The sequence below is a fragment of the Heliangelus exortis genome, chromosome 3 (genome assembly GCF_036169615.1).
Source record: "Heliangelus exortis chromosome 3, bHelExo1.hap1, whole genome shotgun sequence".
NCBI classification, from domain to species: Eukaryota; Metazoa; Chordata; class Aves; order Apodiformes; family Trochilidae; genus Heliangelus; species Heliangelus exortis.
Window position 1 is genome coordinate 25,903,517 of NC_092424.1, and position 13,332 is coordinate 25,916,848.

Below are 13,332 nucleotides of genomic sequence, written 5' to 3' on the forward strand. Positions count from 1 at the left end.
GCTGCAGAGTTGTATGACTGCCCCCTCCCCCTGCATCTGAGAAAAAAAAATGCCTTAAAATTAAGGTTTATGGTACGCTCCCCCTTGCCCGGGGTAGCAGAACAGAGCCCTCTGCACCGGAGGTGCTGTACACCCGCGGCTGTAGGTAGGAACACCCGTGACAGCGGGATTACAGAGGAGTTCGGCTTTTTTTCCGGACGGGAGCAGAGTGTGATGTCCTAACCGCGCTGCCGGGGAGGAGCAGAGGGTGAGATGCCAGGGAATGAGCTATTCTAGCCTTTCACCGGTGGTCGCGGCGCGGAGGCCGAAGCCGCCGGGCTGCGTTTCCCTGTCCCACCGACACCGACAGCGCGGGCTTCACCGTTCCTTAGCTGCCGGGTCCGGGTCCGGGTCCCAGGCTTCCCCCAGCCGCTCCCCGTGTCCCCAGCAAAGCGAGACGCGGTTTTCCTCAGCAGGGCGGGAGGTGCCGGTGCCCGATCAGCCCTCACTCGGCTGCCCTGAGTAGGTTTCCGCGGGCACGGCTCGCAGGGTTGCGGGGCCCGGGGAGCCTCTTCCCGCAGCCGTCCCGCCCCGGGGAGGGGGCAGCGGCCTCCTCCGGCCACACCTGTGGCGCAGCAGCGAGCGGCGAAGGAAGCGCAGGGAGCCCGTCCGGCGGCGGCACCACCATGGCGGTGGGTGGGCGGCTGGGCGCTAAGGCGAGGGGCAGGTATTCCCGCCGCGGGGCCGGCGACGACCAAATCTCCATCCTGCCCGGCGACGAGGAGGAGGAGGCTGAGGCGGCTGAGGCGGCGGCGGGGAGGGTTGGGGGCTGCGTGAGGGCCCCGCGGCCGGCAGAGGAGCAGGAGGAGCGCTCTGCCGGCAGGAAGGTGCGGTTCGCCCTCCTGCCCGACTCCTACGAGCCGCTGAGCACACCGCGGCCCGGCGGCAAGCGGCCTTACGGCAAGCGGCTGAAGAAGTACGGCAAGGTGAGTGCAGGTAGCTCCGGGACGGTCGCCCCCGCCCGGGGCTGCCGCGGTGCGGGGAGGCGGCGGGGCCTCGGCCCCGACTTTACCGAGGGGCTCTGGGAAGTGCCCCGTGTCCTTGAGGCATCGGGGGCGCCGGGGGCGAGCTGCGAGGCGGGGCTGGGGCCGCCGGCTTGCACTTGTCTTTGCCGGGGGGGAGCACGACACCGACCCTCGCCGGGATCAAAGAGAAGAAAAGCGGCGTTAAAATGACACTAAGCTGCTCCATGTGACGGGCACTTCGCCTTTCTTTGTTCTGCATTTCCCTCGGCGGCACTGTTTTGATACCATTTCTTAAAACTTCTGGTTAATTGGCTTCCTTTTCTTAAGTACCTCAAAGAAAGGGTAATAAAATACCTCCAGGTCACTCGTTTGCCAGTTTATGTTACAGGTGTCCCCAGAAAATCACTGGAATGAGTTGAAGAAAAATTGCGACATGTTCTTCATTGTGTAACTACTATTTTGGCTACAAATTTTTCCTCTGCTTTCCCGTTGTGGAAAGTCACAAGCGCTGCAGTCCTGTGGTTATTTCCCCCCCGCACCTCCCCGGAGGGCGGCTGCTTTTAATTACAAAAGTCCTGTTTGGAAAAATTCGTTTCTTTTTCTTGTTCTTTTCACTTAAATGCATCTCAGGTATGTGTTGCATATTTGTAGCAAAAAGTGGGTTCTGTGTTAGAAGGAAAAACCGGTCTGGTGCCTGAAGTCTTTTCCTAACAGAGATTGCAGATGTTGGTATAAGACCTGACTTTACACTGCATTCTTTAAAAAATTATAATACTAGTAAAAATTTGCTTCCTGTTTCTGACATGCAGAAAATGCTAGTTGCTTGGCAAAGTTACTTTTGAAAGCCACACAAATACTGTTTCATAAAGAGATTAATTTCATTTCATCTTTATTTCATTCTTCCATGACTGATTTGATACTCTGAGGTTCCAACGCTGTGATTTCCAAGTCACAGTAAACACGTGTTGCATGAAGCAGCCTCAAGGCTTGATTTTTAGGGAGCAGTTTTGGGATCATGCTTATGTCTTAGCAGTTCCCAGCTTTGCTGTTGTGCCATTGCTCTATGTGCTGTCGGTGCAAGGGCGTGGATAACAGTGTTTAGAGGCAGTTCTCAGGCACTGTGTATTCCCTTTTTTATCAGTCAGACAGTATCCCCAAGGGGAAGGTTTGCCAATTTAGTTTTGGCACTAAAGAACTCATGAAAGAGTTGGTGAGGTTCAGGTAGGTAAGTTGTATTACGGGGCAGGAAGGAGGAAAGAAGTCCCCAGCGTGACATGGTAGGACTAGGGCAGATGTGGGAAAGGAAGGCCCTGCCTCTCCTCTTCTGGCCCCAGGCTCAAACCCTGAATGCCTTTTTATTTTGCTGTCTTAACTTCCTTCAAATAACTTTCCATAGGAGTAAATGCAGCAAAATTCAGCTATGCAGTGGCATCATAACAGCTGAAAGTTTTTATGAACCAGTACCACTGTAACCCAGCTTTAAGAAAACCGAGGAATATAGTAGGTATTGACTGGATTTCATCCATTTCATTATATTTAAAAATACATCCTCTGTTTCAGTGTTTTCCATATTACAAGATGTTATTTTGATCTAGACCCGCACAACCATAAAGAGTTATGAACACTTAATTCTGATATTCTTTGCAAACTGAGCATGTTATCTTACTTCCCTAACTATCGAGAATGAAATTAAAATTAGATTAAGTTTTTCAGATTAAATAATCTGTAACAAGTTATCTCTAATGCAGAACACACATGTACAGACCTGAAAGTGGTCAAAACCTTCTTATTTTGACCAAAAACCTTGTTTTGATAAAAAGCAATGAAATTTACATAAAAGCATTCTCAGTCACTTATTGCGTTCATTTTCATCTCCAGTGTTAACAGTTTACATGTTTTTTAAGAGCTACTAACAGAACATATGAGTGTGGGAAACATGTACCTCTACAAACTAGATCTGAATTTAAACTGATTTTATTTTTTAATAGAAGCCTACGTAAAAGCCTGGCTTCCTGTGGAGGCTGCATCCGTTTGGTTTAACTATACTCTGTGTGTGTGTTTCTATATAAAAATAGATGGTAAAACACTGCTCCGTGCCAAGCCCTCAGCAGCTGTGGGAAAAATTAATTTTCTGGTTGAATGACACTGACTGTAGAAATTATTTTATGTGGAGGTTGTTTTTTGTTTGTTTTTTTTTTATCACCTCTCTTTTTTACATCCCCTTCTCCCATCTCTCTCTGCAGAACTTTGGGAAGGCTCTGCAGAAGGGATGCCACTACTTGGTGGTTGGCCTGCAAGGACTGGCGACAGCCTATTCCACCCCCTTTGGGGTGGCAGCTCAGGTGGCATCCTTCGTCCGCTAGCACAGCTCCGTGTGCCCCACAGGAGAGGACACAAGGACATTGTTTTCTCAGGATTAAATCTGAGACCTGCACCTGAGAAACTTCCAGGACAACCAGTCCCAGCTGTGACCCCTTCAGCCAGCCGTGACTCCCCCACACTGAGTGCTTTTGTCTGCAAAAACCTCCAATGCTTTATGAAATCAGAATGGGATGAAGAAGTGCAAGGACAAGGAAATAATCTTTGACTTAGGGTGCTGAAGTTTGTTCTCAAACATGAGCTAGTTTTCTAAAGCGTTGGGCTATGTGTGGAAGGAAGCCAAGGACAGATGGAGAAGCAAGTAGCTGAGGGAGAAAGGAAAGGAAGCAGAGAATGGGTTGGCAGCTGGGGAGCTGGAGATCAGAGTCTGGCAAGTGAGAGGAATTGTCAAAGCAGTAGAGGAAACTGATAACAAGGGATCAGGAAAAGGTAGTCTTTGGTTTTTCTGATGTCTTTTGCCCCGAGAGGGTTAAGATTATGAGTATACTTGAAATAGATATAAAGGGACTGTGGTCTGAGGCATAGTGAGATTTTCTGCATCATTGTTGTTTCAAACACTGGAAATTACAGGCCTCTAAATCTTAAGATTAATGTAAAAATCCAGGAACAAAATGAAGTGCATTTGTCTTCTGATTTTGGAGCATTAAAGGTTCACTGTGATTAGTACTGTAAACTTTTCCTCTGTCGCTTTCAAACCTGTATATATTTCACTTACTTAGAATGGAGTTTGGCATACCTGATTCTGGAAGTTGAGCCTGTAAGAACACCCATATTGGTGCTGTTCACCTAAAAAAAAAAAAACCCTAAATACAGTGGTTTTTTATAAGAATGTACAGCGGTTTTGTGTAAGAATGGGGCCATATAATCTGCCAGCTCTATCTTCGTTTCCATAGGGCGAAGTTATAGGTTGAGAGTGTCAACATCAGATGGTTCTGCAGATGGATCAGCTTCCTTGTCATACCTCCAGTGATATAAATCTTGCGTTGATGACACAGGAACCAAGGAGGTTTATGGGCCTTCAGAATTATGTGCATTTTGATTTTTTAAATACTTCTTTTTCTATAGGTTTCATGGCAGCTGTAAAGAATTTCTCTGCTAGTACTTCCTCTGTATTAAAGATCTTTCTAGTTTTGATACTGATTTTGTAATCAAGGAGTTGAGTTATGTTCTGGAAAAAAACATCGTTCATTTGTTTTCCTTGTCTTTTTTGAAGGAAGAGGTTTGCATATCTCAGCAAACTGGACTGTTTTTCTTTTAAATGCAGAAAATGAAACCTACACATGTAAAGAGCACAGAAAGGAGGCATTTCTCAGTGGTGGCCCAAGCAGGAAGCTGCAGTGTAAATTTCCCTGTCTTGTTATGCCTCTGGCCTCAGTGCTTTTCTAAGAAGGGTCTGGTTGTAGCCCAAACTCCGTGGAAATGTTCAGGAAAGGCAAGGTATGGAGATGAGGCTGGAGAGGATCTAAGGCTACACAAGTTGGGATGGGAACAACTACAAAGGGATTTTGCTTATTTGCTCATTGATTTTGTGCCTTTAGTTGTTTTGTTTGAGTTTTCCTGAGCTTCCTTGCGGGGTCAGAGCTGTCCCTCTGCTCTGCCCCACCAGATATGATATATAGAGTTCTATATATAGATATATATATCTATAGATAACTGCTGTGTCTTCTGCAGTGAGAACAGGGCTGTCCTAACACCCACATGCCATATTAGCTTGCATATTTTAGAATTAACTTTAAATTTTGTTGATCTGCTCTGTTTTACAGTGCTTTTGCAGCATGAATCATTAGAACTTTTTTTAAAAAATGACTAAGCAGTGCAGGGGAGATTTGTGTCTCCACTTTTATGCATAAAATGTGTGTCCATCTAGTCATCTATGTGTCCTCTGAATAGCAAGGCAGCTCCCTCATGGCAACACCCAGGGTCTAACCCATTCAGTGCAAGGACTTTCCACAAAGGTAAACATGAACTTTAGCTTATGGATCCACTCAGCACAATGGTTACCACTGACTTTTGCCTGCTGACTTCTGGTCTCTGCTTGCCTGGTGCAACTTGAAGGAAATACCTTGTCATCCGTATGGAAGCAGAAGAATATCTAAGTACTGATTTTGTGTAGAAAAGCTTTATGCACATTGGTGAATCAGCTTCTGTTGAACGGTGTTTCTAAAATAGACCAAAAACAAACAAAGAAAGAAAAAGTAAGCAAGTAACCTATGCTGTTGCTGTAAAACAGTGGGTGATTCATGGCAGCCTATTTTCCTTCCTCAGTATGAACTGGTGATTCTCTCTTATGCTACTAATTAGTGCTGCTTATCAGTACCCCTTGAGCAATAATTCACTTCTCAGCTAGTGGAGTGAATTAGTGAGGCTTAGTCTTTGCCTAATGGTTTTCTTCTCTCTTCACCAGCCCAGTTAACACAACAACCTTTAGAAAACCTGAATAGGGGTGTGTGTGTGTGGGTGTGTGTGTGTGTGTGTGTGTGTGTGTGTGTGTGCGCGTGCGTGTGTGTGAATGTGGGTTCATTTTTCAGCTGTGTGGATGGAGGAGGGCTGCAGTTCTGTCAGTTATGGTATCATCCCTCCTGGGCCTTGTCTGGCTTAGCTGCAGTGCAAATAGGTGGAACAGGGCAGATCCTGCACAGCTGTTGTCTTGGTGGTAGTAGAGATAAAAAGAAGTATTTCCCAACTCACTCCAGATGAGGTAGAAGGTCATCCTGCTCAGCCAACAAGACATGGCAACCTCCCCCTGAAGCAGAGCCCTAGCGCTGGTAGTCTGTTAGTGACTAGGAGTAGAGATGTGGGTGAGGGTGAGGAGATTGGGTGCTCTGAGGCTGCTCTGTGCCAAGCCAGGAGGGCAGCCTGGGATGGTCTCTGAGCTTCTGCAGGGGTTTCATGTGTTCTTGGCAAGGCTGGCTGTGGAGGAGCCATCCCAGCCAGGGAAAGCTTTCAACCCATGGATGCAAGCAGGCTCTTTTATTAAAACAGGTTTGTCTGCAGCTTGTTTCCAGGTTCTTTTTAGGAGTAAAATGGACTTTTGACCCCATTGTTGACAGAGGTGGGATGTGGTGGATACGGCTGCTGGACAAAATGCATTCAGGCACCTGACTGGCACCCTCAAGGCTTCATTGCACAGGCCTTTGTTTTCAGTGGTGTGCTACTGTGCTACCTGGTTCCTTTCAGATTTCTATGAGCCTTTTACCATGCATCACAAATGGCAGGATAAATAAGTTTGGGAAGCTGAATACATGCAGGAGTGGTGAGTCAACTCATCCAAGCTTCTCTCAGAACTGAACTCTGCTCACCTGACAGCCTGGCAAGTCACTTCTGAATCAAAGCCCTGGCTGTTCCTAGTGCCTGCTCAATTAGTCATGGAGTGGAATAAAACTTTATTCTGCTGTTTCTGCCAGAGCATTTAATTACCACTCTGGCTTACCGTAGGCCCTGAGGAAATGGCAGAGGTCTTGCAGCTATTGTCTTTTGTCCTGCCACATTAGCAGCAGGGAAGCAGTCTTTTGCTTGCTTTTGAAGTGCTATAACTGAGGAGAGCTGTACTACACCATACCATACCATGCACTTTGGCACTTAGCAGGCCAAGGTTCACATCAGGGATGAATGACTTTTTCTTTGCCTGTTGATATGGCAAGGAAGCAGGTTTTGTGTTGGGTCGCTGTTGTCTGTTCTGAGTCCCTTGTTAGCTAGGCACTGAGCTCTTATGAGACAAAACTGAACCTAAAATGAGTACTAAATTGCTGCAGCTACCTGTACACAGTCTGCTTTGGAAATCCTTTTTCATCAAAGAGCAGTAAAGAGTCTAAAGAGCTTGTAGATTAATGAAGATAATCAAACTAAATGAAATGAATGGAAGCAAATTGTCCCTTTCCTTCTCATTTCAGGAAAGAGCTATCAGACTGCTAAGTCCTGTTTTCAGGGTGAAGGCTCACCTGAGCTCAGAAAGGGTGGTGCTCTGTCCTGAATCCTGTGTCACCCTTCAGGGCTCTGGGCTTATTTGCCTGGAAGGACAGAAGACTTAGGAGGGATCTGACAGCAACTCTTCAATACATAAGGAGTTGCCAGCAACATGGAGTCAAGGCCTGCAGCCAGACAGCAAATGGCAATAGCTATAAATTGAAACTGAGGAATCTCCAGATGGATTCAAGGGGGGGGGGGAAAACACTAATGTGATTGCTTTGCATAAGAAGTTGGCTCAGGAAGCTAAGGAGTTTCCAACCTTGGAGGCATTCAAGGTGTTACTGTACACTGTACAGGGCAACCTGGTCTGAAATCGGTGCTGACCCTGCTGTGAGCAGGAGCCTGGATGAGAGACTGCCTGAGGCCCTTCAGACTGGGGGACTCTCAGGCTGTGAGTGGGATATATATAAACATAAGCAGAAAGCTTCTATTTACCTACTGCATGGAGATGTAAAACACTGATATCCTCACTCTTGCTAAAAGCATAGACACCAAGAGTAGAGCTTTGCTTCTCCTTGCAAGGAGTGCTTGTGAGGATGGCAATTGCAAACTGCCTGAGGAGCCCTTGGTCCCCCAGCAGAGTTATCCCTGCATAGCACCGTGCCTGCTGAGATGCAATTGTCCTTTAGTGCCATCTTCTGGGAAAAAGAGTCAGACTCCCAGCCCTGTCAGCCTGCTTCTCATCTCTGTCAGCCTCTCTCATCTCCCACAGGGATTTCCTGTCCTCTCCTAGGCTGGCCTCCTGGTTTGTCCAGACTCATTTTTAGTATGTTGGGTCTCAGCAGTGTAATGTGTGTCTCTGCATGCGACTGTTTTCTACCCAGCTGAATCTTGAGCCTCCTATTTGCAAAAGTTTCAAATGTAAAGCCATAGGAACATGCTCTTGTGCTAGGTTTTTTTTTCCTTTGGCACCTAAAAATTCAATACATTTTGCCCCAAGGTTCTTGCTGGGCCTTCATTAAGGATGCTTCTCTGGAGGAATGGGGATGAGCCCCAGCCACTCCTTGTTTCTGAATGCCAGCCTTCACTAGAGAGATCACAGCTACTTCAGTCAAGGTCTGTAATTCCCAAGGCAGGGGTAACAAAGTACAGCAGACTGGAATGACCTCCACCCCCCTGTCAGAGCTGTCTTGACCAGCTCCAGCATCCAGTGTCTACTTGCCTCCCACTGCTTTCTGTATTCCCCTATTTCTGCAGTCCTTGACCCTTCCTATCCTGGGACACTTACTCGAGCATCAGATTGTTTTTTCAGCTGTGCCTGCATTAAGGTGGGGACTTTTCCTGTCTCTGGTGAATCCCACCCCCAGTGATGGCTGCTAAGCCACTAAATCATAGCTGCAGGAGCCTGTCAGCCAATGTGCTGCAGAATAAATGCACCACTCCCCAGTAAAGCCTCTCCTTTGGTCCCCACCCGCTCTCCCAGATGCCGTGCTGCTCTACCCTGACTGTTCAAATTCCTAAAGCTGCCTGACTGGTATTATACACACCTGAAGAGCTACAATTATGGAACACAGGGAGAACTTGTAGCATCATTAGCCTGCATGATGCTGATCAACCCCTACTGGGCTGAACATTTGTCTGGAATAACCATTTCTGTATTGTACTAGTTAATTTGGAGTGACTGAAGTTTAACATTTGACTGAAAGAAAAAGGCAGTTTTCAATTTGTCTTCCTCTATGACCGGACAGTGAATGGAGTACTCTACCTACCCACCTGGCTTTTAGGTAGTTTCCCCATGTAGGAAAAGCCTCACAAAAATGCCCATTGCTCTTACTCCATTAAAAGGCATTTATCATTAATGGATCTATTTTTAATTCTATTATTACAAATTATTTGCCTGAATTTTTTTCCCTACATAAAATTTCACTGAACTGATTTCAAGTGCACGACATACTGAACTCTGATCTCCTTGAAGATTACAAGAGGAAGCACCAATGTTTTTATCCTGCCCTCCTTTCTATGAAATAATCTTTTGAATTTATTGTTTGTTCCAAGTTTGGAATAAGGATATAATTGTGTGTGTGCATATTACAATTTTATTATATCTTGCTGAAGTTAACATAGGATGACTGCATACTCACCTGTGCCATCCTCACATCCCCACCTTTTGCTGAACTAGCAGAGAGTCATGGAAAAATAACTGGCATATTCCTGATGTGGGCATTTAACCCCTATTCCTTTACTGAGATAAGCCCAGCCTACATTTATCTGTGTCCTAACACCCTACCACCTAATACAGGCCAACATTTTGCTGTCTCTGTCACTGGTAATTTCTGTAATGTCCATCCAAATCTCCCCCTCAAAACTGCCTTTTCCAACTACAGTACTTACATATATCTGAAGACTTCTGAGATCCCCAGTCACTTGTCTTTTTTAGTTGAAAGAAGTAAAATTCTTCAACTCTTTTCTTGTCATTCACTTTCCTTAGTCCTCTGACTGAAGCACTGCTATACAAGAGTCTAGGTTTGCCTCTAGAAGAATTATCTCCAGTTGCCTATTGCATCTGGAGGCATCATTGCTTTTTCCATAAAATTTCTTCCACCTGGAAATTCGTAACATGAATGTTTCTGAGCTGGCACCATGCTTTGTCAATGCCAGCATTGCTCTCCTTCATGACTGAGAGAGCCTGGCCCCAGTTTGTTTTGTGATTGACATGGCAAATCCTCCATCTGATTAGACACATTTTAAGCAGCCTTTGGCAATTACCTTGAGCAAATAATTTCAGCGTCACTGTCCTGAAGTTTGATTGAGCCATAGCCAATTGAAAATGGGGTAAGTCCCCCCTGAGTGCATGTTTACTGTGCCTGCTCTGGCTATGGCAAACACAAACCTATTGCACAAAGGCCGTGGATTGCATCAAAAGCAGTACCTACACTTTGTCCAAATGGCTCTGTTCACATTGCTTTATAGCAGAAGGTGGCTCCTAGGTGAGTACAGGTGTGCCTGGGATGGAGGATTAAAGAAACCTGCTGGTCAGGCTCTTTATTGGAGGCTTTCTGAGAAGTGCCTGGTGTGAAGAGGGCTTTGCTTCAGTCTTGGACCTGAAAGGAAGCCCCAACCATGCTTTCTGCAATTATTTCTAATTCTATGTTCTTTGTATCACATCAAGAAAGGGGAGATTATGCAGATGCTCCTGCCTCCTGTTATTCCCCTCTAACCTTCTTCAGGCTATAGTCTTCCAAGAAGGATCAGGGCTGAACAAAATCTCCTCTGGGTCCAGGCAGTATATTTAGGAAACAAAAGTTTAAGGTCCTTCTTGGATTTAGAAATAATTTTGTTTCTAAACCAATATGCAATCACTAGTCCTTCAAACTGAAAGATACTGGGTTTGTATGCCATTTTGCTGCCCATGATGTGTAACTAGGGAGGAGCTGTAGCTACTCACAACATCATTATGTTATATCCAAATTCTCACACTGTTAAAGTATATATTCACTCCGGACCTGTTTTTCTGGCACCCCGTGAAGAATGGAGCAAGCAGTAAATCATCCAGAATGATTTTCTTTTATTGTATATCCTGCCATTTTGATGCTTCTTAGACTGAACTTTGGAGGACAAAAGCTTTCTGCACTTTGTGATTTGCACAGTCAAGAATACTACCAGTGCTCAAGAAAACACAGGAGGTAGTTATTAATTTTTGCCTTAAGCTTGTGAAAAGAAGCAGTGTTCATTAGGAATGCCTTTGTTTTTATAAAAACCTTGGCCAGCATAAATATTAACTTTTTATTTTCCTCATTTATTTATTTCATTTGATGTGTTGCTTCTATTGTCAGATTTGAAAAACAGTTTGTGGTTTTGTGTTTTTTCCCTTAAAATTACATTTATTTGCACTGCTTATCAAATAGTGCTTACTAATCAGACAGTCATTGCAGATTTATTCAACATTTGCCAATTTGTTAGATGTCTGGTTCCACTTAAAGCATTTTTCTAATCCTGTGGGTGTGTGGTTCCAGATTAAAAGGGCTCTGTGTGAATTCAATTAAATTTAAAAACAGACTCCATATTAAATGACAAGATTAACTGAGACCGTGATAGTGCTCTCATTCTGCTCAGCAGAGCTGGCTCTCCTCTTGTGTCTGTGGCAGCATCATAAAAGTCATCACGAGTAATTATTTTTGACTCAGTGGGTTGCTGATTTGAAGGTGGTGCAGGAGATCTGGTCAAAGCAGCAGTTTAGTCCCAGGGTATGGAAGACAGGGACTCTCATGATCTTGAGGCCAGAGTTTGGCTAAGCAGGATAGAAAGGAAGCAACCCTCAGAAGATCCCATGCCACTGACCCAAAACAGGTAATTTACCTCATAACCCCCTCAATTTGCTTAGTAAAGCAGCATAAGAGGGGTTGCAAGTGGTGTAAAAGGTAAGCAGACAGTTGGCAGACTATCTGTGCACCTGCTTCCCACACAATCCATCAGTGGGTCAAGGTCTTGCTGATCAACAGTAAATTTCTAGAATGAACTGGCTTGTTCCAGGGACAAATTGAAAATCAAAAGTAAATCCTATTTATCCATAGCGTTTGTGGCCTGATTGTAGAAAGAGGAAGGTCTCAAAACCCATTAATGGCATTTAGGGTATGATTTAAACAGCAAAGTGTTGAATAAGAGGACAAAGGGATTGTTCTCCCTGATATGGGTAAAGGTTAAACAATGCCTTATGTAAATATGTTTGGAACTATTCTTCCGTAGCTAATGGGAAGTTCTGTGAGCGATGGTGCACTCGATTTGGGAACTGTTGCCTGAGTGCCCAATTCTGTGCACAATGGAATAAAGCAATGTCTCCTTTCTAAATGCAGTCTCTTTGTGTTTCAGGAGCTAACTTAAAACAGTAACATCTCTAAGATAGTGTTATCAGAGGCCTTTGTTCCAATTAATCTAATCAGTCAGTAAAATGAGAATAACAGGGAGCAAGTACTGGGAGACCAGTCAAGTAATACCAAACATCCTGATGGTGATTTGACTCCCTTTGTCATTGCAGCTGGTCAGGTAGAGTATCAGTGTCCCAGCACCACTGCCTGCCCAGCATCGCCCAACTAGAAGAAGCAGGTAAATACATGAGAAAAAAAAAGGTTTATTTCCATTCTCTGCTCCATCTCTTCAGAAAGATGTCTGCCTCTTTGGCACTATTTGCTTCACGCTTTCAGGCCCATACATGCATGAACCCCATTCTTGCCCATGAGGAAGATCAGAGCTTTGGAGGGCTTGCCAACACAGATGGATCTGCTGGTGCTGCCCTTACTTCTGACATGCATCACATTGTGTTCATGTACCAGCATGCTGTCATGAATCCCACTGCACTTTTTGCCAGGTATGATGATTCCCATTAACAGGAATATTTTCTGATCCTGGCCTGTAATCAAGCCTACTTCTTGAGGCGAGATGGATGTGGGCAGCCCTTCTTGCTTTGGCCATTGAGACACACTTGTCGGAGAGGCCCCCCAGGAGCCACATCTTCAGCATTCTTGTCAGCCAGGATGCTGTTGATAAAGTAATTCCAGTAATCCCTCAGGCCAGGCTGATCTTCCCCATCTTCTGTCTGCTGAGATTTTGGTCATGGCACAATGATCCTAAAAATTTCAATTAGTGAGTTCAACCACCTGCAAGCCTGAACACGGTTGCTGGAAAAAATCAGCAGCCCGGGTTTTAGCTTTGTCTGTAAGGAGAGACCTATACCAAGTGCTGTTGGACACTCCAGCATCTGCCATCATGTCCCATTTGCTTTGCAGCTGGGCACCCCAAACCTGCGACCCTGCTGACGAGACAGAAACTTGGAGGGAAGATGGTCCCAGGCAGCTGGTGTGGGCAGGTGCCCCAAGGCAGCCAAGCGGTCCCGGACGCCCTGCCCCAACCTCAGGCACTGCCATTTGCTGCCCCCCACACCACCTCTTCGCTCCAGCTGTTTCCCTTTCTTCTCTGTCAAGCCAAACAGCTGAATTTCACATAACTCCTACATTTCTACACAGATCGTTCTCTCCCTGCCACATTGCTT

General features: G+C 45.5%; 1 protein-coding gene across 1 annotated transcript; it reads left to right on the plus strand.

Annotated features, from left to right (window-relative positions):
- Positions 1-349: 349 nt before the first annotated feature.
- C3H1orf115 (chromosome 3 C1orf115 homolog) lies at positions 350-4,523 on the plus strand. The gene is made up of 2 exons (XM_071739707.1): positions 350-965; positions 3,248-4,523. Exons 1-2 carry the CDS (start codon positions 666-668, stop codon positions 3,365-3,367), a joined length of 420 nt encoding a protein of 139 aa, XP_071595808.1. The 5' UTR covers positions 350-665; the 3' UTR covers positions 3,368-4,523.
- The last annotated feature ends 8,809 nt before the right edge of the window (positions 4,524-13,332 follow it).

Bases quoted from the DNA above. Each gene is read 5' to 3' on its own strand.
- C3H1orf115 (XM_071739707.1), top strand. From the start codon at position 666: ATGGCGGTGGGTGGGCGGCTGGGCGCTAAGGCGAGGGGCAGGTATTCC. The intron at 966-3,247 runs GTGAGTGCAGGT...CTCTCTCTGCAG, and splicing joins GGCTGAAGAAGTACGGCAAG to AACTTTGGGAAGGCTCTGCA.